This window comes from Lepidochelys olivacea, assembly GCF_965140295.1.
Source record: "Lepidochelys olivacea isolate rLepOli2 genome assembly, chromosome: 21".
In the NCBI taxonomy this organism is placed as follows: domain Eukaryota; kingdom Metazoa; phylum Chordata; order Testudines; family Cheloniidae; genus Lepidochelys; species Lepidochelys olivacea.
The window spans coordinates 11,123,032-11,143,615 of NC_140431.1; the positions used below are offsets into that span (position 1 = coordinate 11,123,032).

The 20,584-nt window shown below is 54.5% G+C and overlaps 1 protein-coding gene across 2 annotated transcripts in view; it reads left to right on the forward strand.

Annotated features, from left to right (window-relative positions):
• Nucleotides 1-20,584, forward strand: part of SCUBE3 (signal peptide, CUB domain and EGF like domain containing 3) — a 97,479-nt gene that overhangs the window by 71,542 nt on the left and 5,353 nt on the right. The window contains exons 9-21 of one of the 2 annotated variants that reach the window (XM_084611198.1): nucleotides 2,452-2,574; nucleotides 5,684-5,800; nucleotides 10,505-10,627; nucleotides 12,532-12,648; nucleotides 13,257-13,349; nucleotides 13,455-13,571; nucleotides 13,716-13,877; nucleotides 14,856-15,059; nucleotides 15,339-15,500; nucleotides 16,226-16,393; nucleotides 17,875-18,036; nucleotides 18,524-18,725; nucleotides 19,807-19,953. In XM_084611198.1, coding sequence (XP_084467324.1) covers nucleotides 2,452-2,574; nucleotides 5,684-5,800; nucleotides 10,505-10,627; nucleotides 12,532-12,648; nucleotides 13,257-13,349; nucleotides 13,455-13,571; nucleotides 13,716-13,877; nucleotides 14,856-15,059; nucleotides 15,339-15,500; nucleotides 16,226-16,393; nucleotides 17,875-18,036; nucleotides 18,524-18,725; nucleotides 19,807-19,834 — 1,778 coding nt within the window. In that variant the 3' untranslated portion in view covers nucleotides 19,835-19,953. Of the gene's footprint in view, nucleotides 1-2,451; nucleotides 2,575-5,683; nucleotides 5,801-10,504; nucleotides 10,628-12,531; nucleotides 12,649-13,256; nucleotides 13,350-13,454; nucleotides 13,572-13,715; nucleotides 13,878-14,855; nucleotides 15,060-15,338; nucleotides 15,501-16,225; nucleotides 16,394-17,874; nucleotides 18,037-18,523; nucleotides 18,726-19,806; nucleotides 19,960-20,584 lie in introns of those variants that run through there. The other variant, XM_084611197.1, reaches the window with a different exon arrangement.

Sequence of the window (20,584 nt, forward strand, 5' to 3'; positions counted from 1 at the left end):
TGAGTCAGGGATTGTAGCTGCCTTGTGTCAGTCCCGTTCCCTGTGAAACCCCGAGGCAGGGGGAAGGTTCAGTCTGGCGGCAGTCATGCAGCACAAACACTGTGGTGGGCTAGCAGTTAGAGCAGGGCTCTCAGTGCCAGGACTCCTGCATGCCAACCCCAGTGACTCACTGCTTGACCTTCAGCACCATCCTGTGAAATGGGGTTGAAACATCCCAGGGGGGATCGTGGGGAAGGTTGATCTTGTGATGAAACCAGAGGACTGGGAGCTGGGGAATCTGGATTCTGCTCCTAGCTCTGCTACAGACTTCCTGGGCAAGTCACACAATGTCTGCCTGTTTGATGGCTCATCTTTAAAGCGGGATAACATGGCCCTATGTCAGGTTGTTGAGAGGCTAACTTCACTCTTTGCAATGATGACTAATATTCTTGCTGGTGGTAACGGTTGAGTCCTAATGTGTGGGTGTCAAGGAAATTGACCCATTATCCCAAAGTCAGAGTGGACGTATTGTTTTGTGCAGTGTTTTGAGGTTCCTGGATGGCAGATCTAGAAGTATGTATGCTATTCGTGTGGTATTACTGAGTAATAACCCATGCACACCCTTAGTACAGCAGAGGTAACCTGGGGGATGGCTGCATTACATGGGCTGTCTGGGCGATGGCCAATCTGGTTGCAGGAGGGTCTGTGAAATTTGCACCTGTGACATGAACTGTAGGAGCAAATACAAGTCTGCTGCTTGCTGGGGCTGTACTTAAACAGAAATGCGGGCCAAATGGCCATCAATCCATCGTGTTTTAAATTAGCAGCAAATTCACTCCATTTTTTTAAAGAAAAGAAGGAACATTTGGAGGAATTGGGGGTAACACCAACACATGTGCATGTGGGTGGGCGTGAGTGAAAGAGACAGATCTGGTCACAGATCTGGTCACACACACACACACACAAGCTTGGGGTTCCAGATACAACCGCGCTGCGTGCTGTCCCTTCAGCGGGAGACCCTTGCCTCGGCCAGCCCCCAGGAGAGAAGGTGAAGCTCCAGAAATGGAAGGCGCCTGCATTCTGTCTTTTGGCAGCTTGGGGTCCTTGGCCGTAGTTGAAAGGAAAGCACCATCCTGCTGAAAGCCATCTACCTGCCTGACCGATTCCAGACCTCTCTGGGCTTCATTATTATTGTTCAGAGCACACCACCTTTCCCATTCTGACGTTCCAGGAAAGCATAATAACCCAGAGCCATATCCCCTGTGTCTGGGATTTTATTACAATTGCGAGCTGTTTTACTGCTAATTCACTCACAATAATAAAAGAAAAGCCACAACCCCAGAGAGCCGCAGCTGTTGTCCTGGAGCTGAAGGCAACACAGAACTGGGGGAGGGATTCAAATGAAGCTTTGGGCAAGGTCTGCCCTGAGCTCTTACCTGGGATTTGTCAGCCCAGGCTCGTTCTGTTTTACAGGTCATTTCCTAGCAGTAAATTTTCTGGCTAGTACAAAACCAAAACCGACCGCTTTGTAGGTTATAGAAGCTCTTTGGAAATGGGGAGGGAGGGATTGTTTATTTTTTAGTGTCGCTTATTGCCTTAAAGTCAGGAGGTTTTCGAAACCTGCATGTTTGTTTTGTCTCACTCCTGTTCTTCTGAGGGTGATTTTTCCCTTTCTTGTTTTCTGCCAGTCTCTCTCTTTCTAACGCACGCGTTCCCCAAGAGCCCTCAGCCCCACTTGCCAATGGCGACTCCCCAGAATCTTTGTATCTGTGTTAGAACGGATGCTGTCCACCAAGGACAGCCAAGCGTTTGGCAGATATTCATTCATCCTCCTTCCACCCCTGTGAGCTGGGTGCGTATTCTAATTCCCACTGGACAGATGGGGGACCTGAGATGCAGCGATTCGCCCAAGGACTCAGAGCTGGGAATAGAGCCCAGGTGTCCTGATTCCCTCCTGACCTCTGACTGTATTGTAAAAAGAACAAGGAGTACTTGTGGCACCTCAGAGACTAACACATTTATTTGGGCCTGTCCCATCACAGGAAGCTGTGCTCATCAAAGGCCCCAGTCCTTCTCCCGTTCAAATCAATAGCAAAACTCCCCTTGACTTCAATATCCTTCTAGCTGAGGCCCTTAGATGGCAGCTCTCATTACTGTAATATCGGAGCGTCTCACAATCTGTGCCATATTGAGCCTGCCAACACCCACACGAGAAGGCAGCACTGTTCTCCCTCGCGTTCTGATGGGGAGCTGAGGCACAGAGAGACAAGGGCCATCACACAGGGTGTCTGTGACGGAGCAGAGACTTGAACTCAGGTCTCGTGAGTGCAGGGCTAGTGCCCTAATCACTGGGCCGTCCTTCCTTTTCTTGGGCGGCTGGTTCCTTCACCTCTAATTGCACTCCCCTTGCTTGTGTCGCCAGTTCCAGTCAGTCTGTGTAATGGGACGTTTTGTGTCTCCCCCTCCCCGCAGATATCGACGAGTGCCGGCTGAACAATGGCGGCTGCGACCACATCTGCCGGAACACGGTGGGCAGCTTCGAGTGCAGCTGTAAGAAAGGCTACAAGCTGCTGATCAACGAAAGGACCTGCCAAGGTGAGAGCCACGTGGGGCCTGCAGCGCAGCTGGGTTCCACGTCCTGTGGAGGGGCTCCAGGGCTGAGAGCTGGTCCCAGTCCCCTGTGAGTGATGCGGTGTCGGATGGGGTCGTGGAGGGGTGCTGTGCGCCTCCCGGTGAGGAGTTAGCCACGGGGGCACTTCTGTTGACTAACACATGCTGTGCTGACAGTGTCACCCCCGAGCACTCTTGGCTTTTCAGGTACCAAGGACTTGGGCTTAGCATCAAAAATGTCCCATGTCTCCAAAGCAGAGGTGGCCAGGGTTGTTCAGCCGCTCAGCCTTGTTCTTGGTGGGAGTGTGTGGGGGAGGGGGTTCCCCATTGTTCTCAGTGTGTGTGTGCACATGGGGGAGGGGGTCCCCATTGTTCTCAGTGTGTGTGTGCTTGGGGGAGGGGGTTCCCCATTGTTCTCAGTGCATGTGTGCGCACATGGGGGACGGGGTTCCCCATTGTTCTCAGTGGGTGTATGTGCATTGGGGAGGGGTTCTCCATTGTTCTCAGTGTGCATGTGAGCGGGTGGGGAGGGGGTTCTCCATTATTCTCAGTGGGAGTAGCCAGAGGCTGGGCACTTTTGAAAATCTGGCCCCAGTTGTGGATTCTGAGTACTTAAAAATCTGGCCCCAGGGGACTCCCTGAGTCTCAAAGTTCAACTCCTAGACATCTCGCAGGCCTGAGGCCATGAGAGAGACTCAGGGGCCCAGCGGTGAAGGCAGGTTCCTGATCCAAACCTCTTCACGCTTCAGAGGTGTTTGGATTTTGGGCTCTGGTCTGGGCCCGTCCCTTGAGTCTGTGAAACTGGGCTGAAATTCCAGGCGTGGCTCTGTCCGCGGGGTTACTCGGATCATCAAGCCACTGTGGATATGGCTGCAGGAATCCCTGGGTGAGGTTCTTTGGCTGGTGCTACATGGGAGGTCAGACTAGATGAGCATAATGATCTCTTCTGGCCTATGAATCAACTAACAAGCTCACCAGGCATGCCAGATAACATCTCAGAGACCACAGCTTACAACCAACACACGAAAGCTTGCGGGCATTCAGTGTTATCACACCTTGGCATGTCTTTCTGCGGAGTGTGTGTATCTGTGTAACAGCAAGATGTTGCACGCTAACCTCAAGGGATCTGACAACACCGGGCATGGGATGCCGTCTGAACTTAGGGGAATGTGTGCAGCCGAATTCATGTATTAACACCCTCAGACACGTCACTGTTTTTACAGACCACGAAAGTTGTTTATTGCACAAGACTTTTGCAGGGAATCCGGGGGATGGGTTGACATCTCATTGGCTACAGCACACGCACGTACACATTCACACACGTGTACACACGCCAGCCATTTTCTTTTTCCGAGATCTGTTCTCTTCAGAGGCAGCCAGGACTCTCAGGAATAAACCTCCTGGCCCATCCCCTCCTGCCCTCTTCCCTGGGGGATTGCCCTTTTTCAAGTGACCCAGCTGGTTGGAATGAACAGGGCTGGGGTTATGGCATGCGCAGCCTGGGATTGTACTGTGATTTGTAACCATTTGTTTTCACCGTGGACCATAGAGGGAAGGCAGGCACTGGCTGGGTGGGCACGGAGGGGTCAAACCCTCAGTCTCTTACAGAACACTTCTATCCTACTGCTGCTTTTAGCTTCCTCCATGCTCATTGCACTTGATCTGCTACCTGGGCCCTTGCCTGGAGCAGAGAAGGGAGGCAGTGTGTTGACTACTGGTTAGAGCAGGGGACGGGGAGCCAGGACTCCTGGGTTCTCTATTCCCAGCTCTGCCATGGACTCGCCTCTCTCTGCCTCAGTAGACCCATCTGTAAAATGGCGTAATCTTTACCTCTCTCCCTGGGTGGGAGAGAGCTGTGCTTTGTGATCTTCTTCTGAAAGGCCCCATGGGCATGCAAAGTATTATCCGTCTGAGGCCACCCAACTCATCTAACTTCGGAACGAGACCAGCCTTGAGCTAAGTATGCAGGGGGGCCAGGATCTGCGCCTCCCCTCCCCCCAGTGCCAAGGTTCCCAGGCCTTCCCTGAATCAGCACTTGGGCCCTTCATCGCTGGGTGAGTGTCTGAAGCCGTGACTCGCTGGGGTATGATGGAGCACAGGTGTTACCTGCTGAGTGCACAGGCCCAGGCCCTGGGGAGGTCGGCAGGGAGGGTTGGTGTGCCTTTGTCGGGCACCTCTTTCATCTCCATCCAGGTTCTGCATTGCTGGAAGTTTGATCTGATCGTGGCAGTTAAGTTAATGAAGCTAATGAAATTAAAAGAAACCTGGCAGGCCAGGTTCGTCCCTGCAGACTGTCCCGCCCTCCCACAGTGAGGGCCCCCGCAGGGCAGAGCGAGTGATGCTGGCACTTTCCTTGGAGGGGGTTCTGCCAGGGAGCACAGGTTTGGTTTCCATGTGGGGCAGGGCGGGGGGGATGTGCTGGATCCGAACATGTTCCTGGATCCATGGCACTGGGGAGCTTGCAGCTGCTTTCACCCCCACGCCACGGGGGACTTTCCATTCCAGGCTGGCACCTTGGGATTTAACCCTTTGTCTCGCAAAGCATCTCTGCGGTAGGGTAAAGGCTGGGCTTGGGGGCGGACTCATAATCCACCCACTGTGGAGTTCTGTCACCCTCTAGTGGTGGCTGGGCTGCAGGTGGAGGTTGATGAGCCTGGCAGAGACCGGTCTTTTAGCTCCAGCTGTAGAGATCCCAGGTTCGTTGCGGATAATCCGCCCAAGGGCACAGCGTTGCATAGGCCTAGGGATGCTCAGCATGGCAGTGGGGCTGGGAAGGGGGTGTGTTTTGAGGTGCCCCCATCCTATGCAGGGTAAAGGAGCAGATGTTGGCATAGACGCCCTTCCCGGCTGGCTGCTTCTCTGCAGGGCTTTGGACTTGGACCACCTCTCTGGCACAGTGGGAGAGAGCTGTGCATGGACCTCACACGGCGGGAGTATTGATTTCAGTCTTTCTGGGTGACGCTGGAGGTGGGTGGGGAAGGAATCGAACCCTTGAGAAGCCAGCCAAACTCCTGGGATTCGAGACCCCTGTGGAGCCGACCCCCAGGCTGGGACGGGCCTCATGCTCTCTGCCTTTCCCTCTTCTTCTTCCCAGATATTGACGAATGCTCCTTCGACAGGACCTGTGACCACGTCTGCGTCAACACCCCAGGGAGCTTTCATTGCCTGTGTCACAAGGGCTACACGCTGTACGGGCTCACCCACTGTGGAGGTATGGGAGTTACTGTCCCGTTTGCCCGCTTCCTGGTAGTGGGATCTCTCTGGCAGGGGAATCATCTCCCCAGGGAAGGGCTGGGAGTCCCATCACTTGCGCTACCTAAGACTAGACTGGACCAGGCCCTGGAGAAGTGATTGTATGGAACAGTCTTGCCTTGTTGCCTGGGGTGAGGAGAGGGGCTGGGCTAGATGGAGCCCAGTAGGGTTGTTCCAGCTTTAACATGTACGATTCAGTATAATGCCTGGGTAGGCTGTGGAACTCATTGCCACAAGTTATCATCGAGGCCAAGAGGTAAGGATTCAGAGAAGGATATGGATAAAACAAACAAGTGATCTAAAGCTTCCTGCTTCAGCGAGAAGCCAGTCTCAGACTATTGGGAGACCGGAAGAAACTATCCCAGGCAGGTTTTCCTGGAACTGCTCACATCAGTGTTTCTTGTGCTTTCTCTGGAGCATCTGATACTTGCCACTGTCAGAGACGAGATCGTGGACTAGATGGATCGATGCAGTCTGGCCATCTCTGTGCTCCTACCAGGGATACATTTCTTGCTACCCAGCAGGGGGGAGGGATAGTTCAGTGGTTTGAGCATTGGCCTGCTAAACCCAGGGTTGTGAGTTCAGTCTTTGAGGGGTCCATTTAGGGATCTGGGGCAAAAATTGGGGATTGGTCCTGCTTTGAGCAGGGGGTTGGACTAGATGACCTCCTGAGGTTCCTTCCAACCCTGATATCCTATGATTCTGTGAGACAGGAACCATGTGCTTGTTGGGGGATCATGCGGCTAGCATACAGGTGTTCAGAAAGGGCTGGATGAGCCACGAAAGGGACTGCTGCCCAGGTGTCCCTCGAGGAGGCGTGGATGGCAGAGAGATCTTTGGGACGCAGAGACTGGGATCACGGTTGTGGGGAAGTCCCATACTGCACTCCTCTCCAGAGCAACCGAGTCCCTAGTATCCCAATCCGGTCTGGGACTTTGATTGCTTCTGTCCTAACTTTTCCAATGGCTTCACCTCTTCGGATAGGAAAACAGGGCCCCCACTGCCACGTTTGCTTTCCCCTGTAAGCAGCGAGGGGGATGCCAAGCGGGGAGGGGATTTTTCTCTTTCTGCTGATTCCTAAGTAGTTGGAAATGGAGCTCCATAAGCCGAGTGGGTGCAGGGAGCCAGACAGTTGTGTCTGCAACTTCAAACAAAGCGACCGGAGCAATTTGCGACTTGTCCGCTCAGGGAGAGAGAGAAAAAATCCCCAGAGTTCTTGGCACAAAGTTTCGGGGGGGACTTCAAAAAGGTTTTGAGCTGAGTTTCCTGAGTCAGATAACTCCCGAGCGCGAGGGAAGGGGAGGCCTGCGCCCGAGGGAGTAGCAGGGAAGATGAAAAGCGCAGAGAGGTTTGTTCAGGCGTGTTATGGCAGCAGTGCAGTTTGAAGCGGCAGGTTTCAGTGCGAGTTACGTATGCCGAGATACCCTGGATTACCTAGATTAAGGCTTGTGCACCGACACAAAGAAGCCCTCACGCACACAACGTATGCACCCCCTGCACACTCACAGCAGACGCTTGCACAGACCAGTGCAAATGCCTCTACCTGTAAACCCCTTTGATTCTGTGACGGCCTGTGATAGCAGGGGACTGCACTCGGTGACTCAGGAAGTCTCTTCCCATCCTATGTAAACACAGTCCAGACTGAGAACGCGCCTCCCACGTCCAGCAAACAAGTGCCCATGATGGGGCATATTCTCGGCCGATATAATTGACTTCAGTGGAGTCAATGTAAATGCAGTTTGGTTCAATCAGACGTCATTAGCATGGCAGGCTGGACTAGTGCTGTAAAACTCACATACCTAAATGTGCAGTGAACCCTGTACCCAGGAGCCCCCCTGTTAGACGCCTGGTCCCTGCCAGCCCCAAATAAAATCCTGGCCCTGCTGAAGTCAATGGGAGTTTTGCTTTTCACTTCAGTGAAGTCAGGATTTCACCCACTGAATGCAACTCTGCTCCATCTTTCTTGCCAGGCTGCCTCTGTTTATACAGCCAGTGAGTCCTTGCAGTGATTTCATGCCCACTTGCATGCAGACGCAAACACACAAGCAGGTCAACACAGACAGGCAGCTACACTTGTCCATGAGCACTTGCTCACACCATGTGCTAAACGCGCTGGACAGGGAAGTGCTGTCCCTCCCACTGGGAGCAAAAGAGTTCCTTGAGGGAGGAGGTTTATAAAACCTCTCGTAAAGCCAGAGGCCAGCTTAAACCGCCTGCTGGCTGCGGTTTGCAGAGAGAGTGAGGCAGGATGTCGGGAAGGGCTCTTGGTTTGTGTCACGCCGCTCAGGAGTACAAACGTTACTGGGCTCAGTGCAGGGCTCATGGGGTGAATTTCTCTGGCCTGGTATACAGGAGGGTCAGATAGAATTGCCAACCCTTCAGGATTGTCCTGGAATCTCCAGAATTAAAGATGAATCTTTAACTAAAGATTGTGTCATGTGATGAAATCTCCAGGAATTCGTCCAAAGAAAGTAGGCAACTGTAGGGTCAGACTAGGTGAGCTAATGGTCCCTTCTGGCCTTATGCTTGATGAATCAACGAATGTGGAGTGACTGAAATAGATGATGCAAAGCGAGCGTTGAGAGCATAACTGCTAAATGGAATCTACTTTCTAAGTCCTCTGTCTGTCTCTCTTTCTACGTCTAGCTGGTCCCCTGCCCTAGCAGAGTGTTTGGTTTTCACACTGACGGAGGCTAGCTAGACAGAGGATTTAGTCCCTGTGAGCCAAGTATTTGTCACTGCCTGGCTGGGTTACTTTACTGGGGTAAAGGTGGAGCCGCACAGAAATTCCAGCTGGTGGAGAAAGCAGCCACTTGGTAGTGAGAAAAACCACCTAGGAGACAGTCTGGGACAAGGGTGGTGCTGGTGACTCTGAGTCAGTCCTGGATCCAGCACCCCAGCAAAGTTGGTGCAAAGGCTGCTGTCAAGGACGAGCTGCCATGATTTGGGCTAAGAAATAAAACCAAGGCCCCAGGTCCTTCGGCTCGTGACAGACCCCTCCACTGATGGCACTTGTGTCAGGAGTCGGCACGTTAGCCCGCCACAGCCTGACCAAATTCAGTTGAGAAATACCTTCCCACCTCCCTGTGGGTCAGTCGGATACAGTATTTGTCTTCACTTCCTGAAATGCAGCGTTGCTGGGCATTGTAACACAGCTGCCGCTTTCCACCCCAGAGGTGGATGCATTTCAGTGGTGGGTGACATGAGCCCTAATAAGATCGGCCCATTTGGGCAATCGAAAGAGCTGTGAGGAAGGGAAGGCAGAGCAGCTCCCCTGCCATCCGCTATGGAGCTCGTGAAGTAATTGACACCGTGGGATTGGGTCAAAATAGGTCACCCACCATCCCACTCTATTCTCTGCTCACCTGGGATCTCTGCCCAGCCCTGCATTCCCCTTCCCTTTCCCTCTTGCCGAGCTGGGAGGAGCTGGTTCTTGCTCCGCTCGCAGACCTCCAAGGCCATGGTTGGAGTCCTAGCAAGGTTGCGGGGTTTGCTCCCCAGGCAGGGGGATTGCTCAGCTCTGTATGGAGACCCATTGCTCTGGTTGCTGTCCCCAGCCAGTGGGCGCTCTGTTGGCTTGTGGGAGGAGTGATCAGAGGACGGCTCCTGATTAATAGAAATTGCAGGGAGCTCTTGGGGTGGGGATGAGGATGATTACAGGGCTGTGCTCACGCCCAGCCTGGCTCCCAGCAAGGGGACAAAGGTGAGAAGACACTTCAGGGAGCTGAGGAGACTCAGGGTCATGAGGAGTTTGAGCAGGGAACTTCTCCTACATCCTACCCGAGAAGCCGCTGGCAGTTTTTCTCCTCTGACCCTGGCCCCCAGGGGAGGCTCTGCGAAAAGGGGTCTGGGTAGCGGTTAAAGTAGTTGGCTGGGCGCCAGGACCCCTGGGTTCTCTCCCTGGCTCTCCCCCTGACTTATCACAAGTCCCTTTGCCCCTCTGTAGAGTGGGGGTTATGCGGCTGCCTGAGGGGGGCTGGGAGATGTAATGGGTCCCTGCTCACACGGGGCTTTGAAACCCTCACAGGCAGTGCTGCTGGGTAAGTGCCGGGTCTTGCGCCTGCTTGTTACCCTGGAGCAGCTTCATTTTCTGCCGTCCTCCGAGCCTTTCTCCAGAGTGTCCCTCCCCAGGGTAGTGCTTAGTGGTCATCACGCCCTGGGAGTCAGGGCGAGCTGCTGTCTGGAAGTGTGTGCCCAAGTTTCCTCCCTATGGAGAGCGCTGTCCTGAGTCACAGCTGAGATGCGGCCGGGCGCTGTGAAGGGGGGGACTCACGTCCCTGCACGTGTTGGACTAAATTCTCCTGTTATTTCACGTATCCTTCCCTACTGGCGCTAATGGGAGCTGTGGGAGCCCAGCTCCTCTGAAGACCCAGCCCGAGGTGTCTCAGGTTGGACCCCCAGAATTACAGGCCACTTTGAAAATGGGGCCTAAAGTGATTTGGTCAGGATTGCTCAGTGAGTCAGTGGCAGAGCCAGGATTAGAACCCAGGAGTCCAGGCTGCCAACCTCCGCCCCACCAGCTCTAACCGCTGGAACACTCCAGGAGCTAAAATAGAACCCAGGAGTCCTGCCCCCTTCCGCCTGCTGTAACCTCTAATAGAGCTTGCTTTATGCAGCATGGCAATTCCAGTTCTCAGTAATCCTCTCGCTTTCCTCCCTGCAGACATCGATGAATGCAGCATCAACCGAGGAGGCTGCAAGTTCGGCTGCGTAAATGCCCCTGGCAGCTACGAGTGTACCTGCCCGGCCGGCTGCAAACTGCATTGGAACAAAAAGGACTGCATAGGTGGGTAAAGAAAGCCCGTGCTGCCATCTAGTGGGTGAACATAGGTCAGCCGGCAAAGCCTGAAAAGAGATCTGTGTTCTTCTGTTCTGTCATTGCTGTGAGGTGGTGGATAGACTTTTATCCAGGCGGATTTTGCTGGGAATGTGTGGAGACGGTGCAGCAGAAAGCGTGCTGCTTATGGGTTGGATTTGGCCACTGGGTGCACGTTGACCATGCACCCCGGCCTATAGCGTTCTCTCTTGGTCCGAGCATCATGCTGAGTGGAAACCTTTTCAGTCTCAGCCTAGAGCTAGAGCATGTTTTATTTTTGTGCAGATCCCCATGCTGCCCCAGTGCTGTACTTCTGGCAGAGACAGGGAGTTCAGGCTCCGTTCCCCAGTCTGCCTTTCGCCATTCTGCTGAGACGGCTAGCACAGGAGGCCAGATAATGCAGCTTGTAGAGCTGGTTTTCATGCTGTGGTCTCTTGACCTGAGAGCCCCCTTCCTCCCCCAAACCCATCTCACCTGGGCTGCTGGACTCAAGAGAAGAGAGGGTTTGGGATGTGGTGGAGGAAATTCTGGCACCTCGCCTAGAAAAGTGCACATCAGAAAGTGTCCTTCACCTGCTGAACTTCCCCGGCTATTTCAAACCTGGGTCGAATTCGGTTTGTTCTTTACATAGTGCTCTTCTCCCCAAGGGATCCCAAAGCACTTTGCTGATAGATATACCTATAAAAATCTCTTTACCTGCCCCTGACTTGCAGCCACCTCTGGGGAGGGACACAGCAGCTGTTCTTAACAGCCCACAGCAACACTGTGGTGCCCAGTTGATTCCCTTCCATTACCTGCCAAGAGAAGGGACAGGAGATAGACTGAGCAAAGCCTCCTCAGAATGAAGGGGTGAGTGAAACCCCAGCAAGTGCTCTTACTCCTCAAGATGATCTGCTGACTCAAGGCTCCAGGTTGAGTGTTTGAGTGTAAAGCTGTGTGGGAGAACCCACAACACCACACGCACCCCTGTCTTGCCAGGATGGCCCACGGCAGAAGCAGGTGGCTGAGGGAGGAGGATGGATGCTGTGGTAGGAGTGGAGTTGGGAGCAAGGTTAGAGTCCCACTGTTGAATTAATTTGGATAGAATAAATGGGCTTTTAGCTGCCTCTTTCTGGTCCCGGGCTTCCAGCAGTGTTGCAAAGTAGGCAGTCTTGGCCAGCTAAGCCAGACTCTCTTTCACCGGAAGGAAAAAGGAGAGAGGGAGGAAAGAGAAGAAAGAAGATGGGGAAGGAGAAGGACACGTTCGGGGGAGAGAAAAAGTCTCACATCCCAGGTGGTGTTCGGGATTCAGCCAGTGGAGGTGGTGATGTCATGTGGCTCCCTCTTTCTCTGGCCTGGTGTGGTCAGGACATCTCTCAGGATCAGAATGACAAAGGCCCAGGGACCCAGGAGATGGTGGGGGTGGCAGCCAGGATGGTGAAACTCACTCCAGTCGCCTATTTGTCTTCCAAAGTCTCTTTCTGCAAGGACCCCAGAAGGAGCGATTGGGGGGAGTAGCCCATCCCTTCACTGTTTCGCCCACCAATTAGGCCTAATTTCCGACCCACCAATTTTGATTAATTGATTTTTCAGTTTCACAGTGCTCTGTTTACCAGGGATGATCGTCCTCGAGTGATATCTGGAGTTCTTTTTGTTTCTACTAATGCAGTCTTTCTGTCTCCCTTTTGCAACTTTCCCAATCGCTACGGAGAATGCTAGATTATTGTAAATGAAGTTTCACTCCCTTTTTTCAGTTGCGCCCACAATTGCGCTAAATCTTTAGGCCCAGTTATGATAACTCCCCTCCCCCAGTGCCCGGAGCAGCTCCTGCTTGGCTGGTCGGCCCAGAGTTGCCCCCTGCTTGTTGTCACCACTCGCTGCTTGTTGTCCTTCAGAGCTGGTGAAATGCCTGACGGGCCCCATCTCTCACCGGGCCATGCTCACCTGCAACAAGAACGGCAAGAAGGACAGCTGCTCCCTCACCTGCACCTCCAAGGCCCGCTTCCTGCCAGGTACCAACCCGTGGCCGCCACATCTCCCCTGAAACCTACCCGGGGCACTGGCCTTCTCGAGCGCCCTCTGTCCGAAAGGGATTTACAAATATGGATCTCTCCCTGCCCGTTACTGAGGTGGCTGCTTAACGGTGCCCCGCATTGCCGTGCAGAACATCGTATGTAGTGGAAAGCACAGAGGGGGCTTAGGGAAGCAGGATGTCACTGAGCAGGCTAGATTTAGGCCTGGATAATGCAGAAGTCACCACACTGTAGAATGCACCCCCTAGGGGTGTGCAGAGGACCTTTTGGGGGGCCATGGCTGGGGTCCAGGCCAATCCCCACTGAGGCGGGACACAGGATCTCAGGCTTTGCAGGGCCCTGGCTTTGCCTGAATTGACCCTCGGGTTGTGCTATCGATGAACCAGTCTCTAGAACTTCAAAGGTTGGGGTCAGATCAGCACCCAAAGCACATGTGAGCTGCTTAGATGCAGAGCCAGGGCCTGATTTCCAAGGGTGCTGAGCCTCCAGTGACCTCCCTGGGCCATGCAGTGGAGTAGCACTTTGGAAGCCAGGCCGGGAGTGAGCCCCAGGCTCTGTCTGAATCCCTCCTTTCTCCCTCTTTGCAGAGTCCGACAGCAGCTACACAGTGAGCTGCGGGACGCCCATCCTGCGCCAGGGGGCCCAGCAGAGGCCTGGCAACAGCAGCCATCACTGCATCGGTAAGGTCGCTCTCCTGGGCTGGTCCGAGCCTCCCCTGTCCCCAGCTGCCATCGCGGGAGGCTCAGCTGGTGCCGCTGATGTTTAGCACCTGCCTTTTCTTTTAGAGACTGCCGCTGCTCCAATCAAACAAAAGGCTTCCTTCAAGATCAAGGACGCCAAGTGTCACCTGCACCCACGTGTGAAGGGGAAGCAGGATGAGTCGGGGAAGCATGGGGCCCCAGGTGAGGCGTACACCCTCCCCCCAACCAGCCGTGTAAGCTCCTCTATGGCTGTGTGGAGGGAAGTGGCCCCATTGACCGCCTGGGCTTGAGTTTCCCAAGGGAGCTGTGGGGAGGATGCTGACGCTCTGGTTCCCTCTCTTCCAGGCGGGGCGGCCCCCTGCTCGGATTGCCAGGTGACCTTCGTGAACCTCAAGTGCGACTCATCAAAGAAGGGCAAAGGCCGCCGGGCCCGCAACTCCCCCAACAAGGAGGTGACGCGCATCACCCTGGAGTTTGAGGCAGAAATCAAACCGGAAGAGGTCACAGGTGAGGGACAGTGCTGGGAGGACCGGCTTTCCCAGAGTGCACTGGGCCTGAGGCAATCCCAGGTTGGGGGATATGGGACTGGGAGGACTGGTTTTCCTGGAGTGCACTGGGCCTGAGGAGAGAGGCCTAGCTATCCCAGAATGCTCTGGAATTGAGGTGAGCCCACGTAGCAGTCGGAGCCCTGGCTTTCCCGGTGTGCACTGGGCTGAACCGCCGACAATTTGGAAGGAGTAGACAACTCTCCAGTAACACCTGCCTTGTGCTGTTAATTACCTTCACACGTTGCTAGGCAGCATGTTCCATGGCCTGTGTGAAATGAGCTTGGCAGTTCTCAGACCAGCTCCTTCTGGGCAGATGTCCATGTCACAAAAACCACTGTCCCGGCTTGCACTGACTGGCCCCCTCACCAGCGGTCTGGCCAGAGGCCAAGGGTCGAGTAAGACCATGGAAACTGAACCCCTTCCGCACCTCTAGAAGGGGCTTTCCCAAGATGTAGATGAGGCAGGCTGTGGGGGAAATTTGCCCTGCCACTCCTTGCGCTGGTTCCAGGTCTCTGGCCAGTGACGATGATGCACGGAGCCTCTGCTGTCCACAGTGCAGCTTTAACAGTCACATCCACAGCCGTCCCAAGTGCGGGGATGGGCACTAAAAGAGGAGGGGGGTAGAATCGGCAGAGATGTATAGTCACCCCCAGAGTGTGGACATACAAGGGTGGGCAGCAGCCCAGGCTCGGGCGTGGGGAGATGGGATGAGTAGTCAGGAGGAAGCCCCTAATCCAGCTGAAGATGCCCCTTTGTTGCTTGAGTCCCCCCCGGTCCCTGTCACCCCACTCACACCTGCTAGAAGATTGGTGAGGAATCACACTACTAGCTTTGGCAGGGAGCTGCAGCAGTGATGGGGGGGGCAGTCTAGGACGGCATCTGCTTTCCCTGTGCTCACCCTGATAGTCTACACCCTCCCCCCGTCTCTGACCTCTAGCCAGCTGCAATATTAACTGCCTGCGGCAGAGGGTGGAGAAGAAGCTGAAGTCTGCAATCAAGGCCCTGAAGAAGTCCATAAACCAGGAGCGATTCCTGATCCGCTTCGCGGGCATGGATTATGAGGTGGCGCGGAAGCTGAGCATGTCCCCGGAGAGTCAGGAGAGCTGCGGGCCAGGGCAGCAAAGGCTAGGATCCAAGTGTGGTAAGGGAACAGCCGGGGGGGTTAGGGACCTGGGGCCAGTTGCACATTAAGCTGTACGTCCCTAGTGCCGAACTACAGTTCCCAAGCACCAGTGCTCCACGTGCTGAGGGCCAGTAGGGGAAGTTACCATGTGTTCTCCCTTTAGAGGCACTGACTTGTCAATATTAGGAGCTGGGGACCCCGAGGGCCTCTCACCTGCAGCCAGAATAAGGCATATTGGGGATAGCTTGGTGGGGGTTCTCGCTACATGTGTCCCTAACGGTTCTGCCTCTCTCTTAGTTAGCTGCCTGCAGGGAACGTATTACCACGGTCAGCTGGAGCAGTGTGTCCCTTGCCCCCCAGGGACCTACCAGGAGAGAGAAGGCCAGCTCTCCTGTGACCTGTGCCCTGGAAGTGCTGCGTATGGCCCTGCTGGAGCAACAAACATAACCGCCTGTGCAGGTACGGTGCGGGGTCGGTCGGTTGCTGTTTGTGACCTCGGAGAGGTTGGCTGTGGAACCAAGAGGCACCTTACAGCTGTGGCGTTCTGGCGGTCTTGATCACCTCTTCCATAGGGCCCGGCCAGGGTCTTTGTGTGGGCTCGGCTCTGTGGGATGGGGTTAGGAGCACCAGCGATGCAGGCGTGGCGGCTTGACTGCAGGGGGCTGCTGCTTTTGGCTGTTCTTCCTGCAGGGTAAACTTTGATGCATCCCAGTCATGAGCCAAAGGGGGTGAGGTGTTGTAAGAGCAGAACCATGGGGGAATTGGATCCAGTCCATTTTATCAGAGTCCCCGAAGTTCAGGGGAGAAGGGGACAGAGACCATCTCTTTGTCCTGTTGTATAGTACCTAGCACAATGGGGTCCAGACCCACGACTGGGGCTCCTAGGGGCTGCTGCAATAAATTATAAAGATCTGGCTGAACGGTTCTGGTTCTGATCCACCTGCAGCTGTCACCAGGGGGTCCCACAGCAACAGTGGCAAGAAGGTGGTAATTTCCAGGCTGCTGCAAGGTGCTTGCAACCAGTGGGGCTGCCCCACGGATCTGAGGAGGAGCCAGAGCTGCCTGTGGCTCCCCCTGTCTGGGGTTCAGCACCAGTGATATGCAGTGTGGAGCTCAGGGCACAAGGAGGCTGTGTTATTGCACAACTGACCCACATCTCTCTTTGATTTCCGAATGGGCCTTAGGTCAGTGTCCCCCCGGCCATCACTCAGTGGATGGCTTCATACCCTGCCAGCCGTGTCCCCGGGGCGCCTACCAGCCCGAAGCTGGGCGAGCTCTGTGCTTCCCTTGTGGTGGGGGGCTGACCACCAAACACGAGGGAGCCTTCTCCTTCCAGGACTGCGATACCAAAGGTACGTCCAAGCCAGCAGCTCCATCAGCAGCTGGGAGGGGAACAGCCATGGGAGATCAGAGCAGCAGGGCAGCTCCAGGGGGTGTTGGGGGTCTGAGTTCCCAGGACTGAGCCTGCTTCATTATGGCTACATCCCCCAAACCCACCCTCTGCTTCTTCAGCTCCCCAGGCCCTGTCACAACAACGACGCAGGTGGCAAGGTGGGAAGCTTTCATTTTGCAAAGTGCTTGCGGGGGGACAAATCCCACCCTTGCTCCGCTGCTCCCTTTTGCCCTGAACATCCATCCTTCACCAAGACTCTTGGCTTCAATCTACCCCTCCACCCTCCCAGTGGTATCCGCTCACCCACCCTATTCCATTTTCCCCGCTCTCCTGTTAGACTGCAATCTCCTTGAGAAGCTACGTGCTTGTCGAGCTGCCTTGCACAATGGCTGTACGAATCCACCAGCCCAGGCGCAAAATCCGCCTGCCCACCCTTTAAATAACGGTGCCAAAGCGAACGAGAATTGGTGTTTGCAGGGCTGTTCTAACACTGCACCGATGCATTTAGGACCCCAGAAATACTCTTACAAAGGAGCACTCCAGCGTTGTCCAGTAAGGGACTCCCAACACCGCCATGTTGCTGTTACAACGCTGTGTGGGGTCTTGGGCCTTTACTGTGTTTATTAGGGTTAATAATAACAGTGTAATAATTGGGTGCTTATTTTTAGGCTAAGCTTTATTACAAGGAAATCTGGTCTGCCGAGTTTTGCAGTTAGCTGTGCAGTGATGATGTGGATGCAATTTCTCCTCTCATTAAAGGGGGGATCGTTGAAGTTAATGCAAAATCCGGAGTTCGGCATGTGACTGTCCAGTGAGGGAGAGAGAGAATAACCATTCTAAACAGGAAGGTCCTGGCAGCCTAAATGAACACTTCAAAAGAGCCTTGAATGGGAATGCAACTGATGAAGTGAGCTGTAGCTCACGAAAGCTTATGCTCAAATAAATGTGTTAGTCTCTAAGGTGCCACAAGTCCTCCTTTTCTTTTTGCGAATACAGACTAACACGGCTGCTACTCTGAAACATGGGAATACCTGTGTCACTTTAAATAAAAGAAAGAAAGGAAGGAAGAAAGAAAGAAAAGTCTCCTTGCACATAGCTTCCAGGGAGTGTGAGTGGGAGCTGTGAATCGGAACCCCTGGGTTCTACTCCCAGCTCTGCCACTGACTTGCTGCTTGATCCTGGGCAAGTCACCTAACTTCTCTGTGGCCAGGTTTCCCCAGTTGTAAAGCAGGGAAAATACTCATCTCTCCCCAAGGAGTAGCAGAGCTGGGAGTGGGAACCAGGAGCCGGCTGCTCTGATCACTCATGTTTGCTTAATAAAATGTCTGATTGGCTGAGCTACAAGAGCTGTGGCTCCTCGACAGCTGGGACTGACTCAGTGAGCTGATGCCTCCTTGCCTGATCCCTGTCAGTACATTTTCCTCTCCCCTCTCGCCACAGTTCAGTGCTCCCCGGGTCATTACTACAATACCAGCGTCCACCGCTGCATCCGCTGTGCCGTGGGCACCTACCAGCCAGACTTCCGCCAGAATTACTGCATCACCTGCCCCGGCAACACCACCACGGACTTCGACGGCTCCACGTCCGTGTCCCAGTGTAAAAGTACGCGCTTCAAGCAGCCCGGGTGCTGTGTCCATACGTCGCGTGTGCAACCCAATCTCTGCCAGTCGCTGTGTTTCTCTGTTAGCATGATGTCCATCCAGAGGGTCCTGTCGGAGTCCTGACCCTGGCAGAAGGCCACCTCCTCTTGGTGTTTCCCTTTATGCATCTCCAATCATGAGCACAGACAGCTGCATCCAGCTATTCATACATATGTCCACACTTACACACACACACACACACTTTCATGTATGCCCCTTGCACACATGCCACCAGTCAGTGCCTGGGCATGCTCTGCATGCTGACCCACATGCTTGTGCATATGCACACATGAATATATGTGGGCATAGGTGCGTCCGTAGGCACAGATAGCCTGCTGCATACCGGATTAGGATGGCCTGATCCAATTCTTCTGCCAACAGATCATTGCCTAGTGCCCCCATGTCAGAGAACTAATTCCCAGTGACCACTGGTCCTTGTTGCCTTGCAGACCGCCAATGCGGAGGGGAGCTGGGCGAGTACACTGGCTACATCGAGTCTCCCAACTACCCTGGGAACTACCCCGCCAACATTGAGTGCACCTGGAACATCAACCCCCCCCCAAAGCGCAAGATCCTCATCGTAGTCCCGGAGATCTTCCTGCCGTCCGAGGACGAGTGCGGGGACGTCTTGGTCATGCGGAAAAACTGTAGGTAACCGATTGCTGTGGCGTGGCCATGCTGGGCAATGGGGGTACTAGGTAATCCCGCGAGAGCCCCTCTCCCCCACCTCCCAGGCTGTCTGGTCTGCGGACACCTCTGGGAGCAGCGGAGCCCGGTAAGTGATGGAGCAGGCGTGTGTGGAGGAGAGGGTGACCGCGCCGCAGGTGAACTCGATGCATCCCTAAAGAGCTGCCTTCACCTCTGGCTTGATCCCAGGTAGGACGAGTTTGGTGCACTCAGCCTAAAGGGGAAGCCTGCATCCTTGGGCTGAGCATGGGTAACTACTATGGGGAGTGGGGTTTGTAGTGAGTGGATCCACCCCGCGTAACTCACTACCTGGGGCTGGCTTCCCTGTTAAACCCCACTGCAGAGCTGGGTGCATGCCCATCAGTAAAGGCTCCTGGTTGTGCATTGCTCACGGCTCCTGGCCTCAGGCAAGGAGATGAAACCAGCCTGCCAGATTCCTTGCTGCCGTTCAACTCCCGAGGTGGCTGGGCTTCCTCTCCATCCAGATGTCTTCCCAGGTGTTGCCCTGGTTATGGCAAAGCCATTCTGTGCCCTGCGGGTACAGTCCCTGGGGTGCTTTGAGTCCCGGAAGCAGTTCCTGGGGCTTTGCCAACCTAGTCCCAGGCGTGGTGTTTCCACATGACACTGTTATGGTGCATCACCTGATGCTGAATCTCATGACGCAGTCCCGTTGGGCCAAGGGGCCCCAGCTCCGGGTTTGCAAAGGTGGCCGTGGAGTTCATTGAACTCCGTGGTGCTCAGCACCTCTGAACATCGGGCCCCCGGCTGACCGACGCTGGCCATCCACAGTCAGCGCCCACCTCTGAAAGTGTTGCACGCGGGTGCCTCAGTACCCATACTGAATGGTGGAGGAGGAAGGTGGCCCCCGGAGTAAGGAGTAGAACCGGAGCCATACAGTCAGCTCCTGTGTATTCATAATGTGGCCCTTCAGCAAGGAGACCCCTGCCTGCAATATTGAAACAAACCAAAAGATGTCTGGATCTGGGTGTTTGTGTGGCTGAATGATTCCAGGCAACACCTGGTCCTTTCCTGTCCCCCTCCGCAGCCTCCCCCTCCTCCATCACGACCTATGAGACGTGCCAGACGTACGAGAGGCCCATAGCCTTCACCGCCAGGTCCCGCAAGCTGTGGATCAACTTCAAAACCAGTGAGGCCAACGGCGCCAGGGGCTTCCAGATCCCCTACGTCACCTACGACGGTAAGTGGGGGAGTATGTGTAAGGGCATAGCAAGAGCAGGGGTGGGACTGCAGTGTAAGTGCTCATCACGCGGGACTGAGACGCCTGGGTTTTATTGCCAGTGCTAACACGTGGTCTCGGAAATCTCGAACTGAGCATTGTAAAGCGATTTGAATGATATTACGCACACAAAAGGACAATGTTAAGGTTGCAAAGTCAAGCACTCACAAGTTAGGAAATGCCAGAATTAAGTTTGTGTGTGCACAACCTTAACCCGGCCCCTTGAGCCTATGCATTACGATACAGTCTTTAATGACGTGATCGTCTAAGATTTTTTCCACAAGTACCCGAGCGAATCCACCAGCAGGGGGTCATTGAAAGCTCAGAAGCGACAGTCTCCCTCCTCTCGATTCAGGCCCCCGGCCCCGGCACAGTCTGCAGCAGCCCAGAGGGGCATTGCAGGGCAAGTCGCGCTCAGCCCCAGGCAGGAGCATGCTCAGTGTGCACGGGATCTTTGGGGACTTCAGCCGCTAAAAACGAAGAAGTCTGTCCGAAGCATGTGCAAGCTGCCAGGTGTCATTTGGCCAAATTTGGGATGACGAAAGGTGACAGCGCCACCCTCCCGCCGGATTTCAAGTCCCTGCTC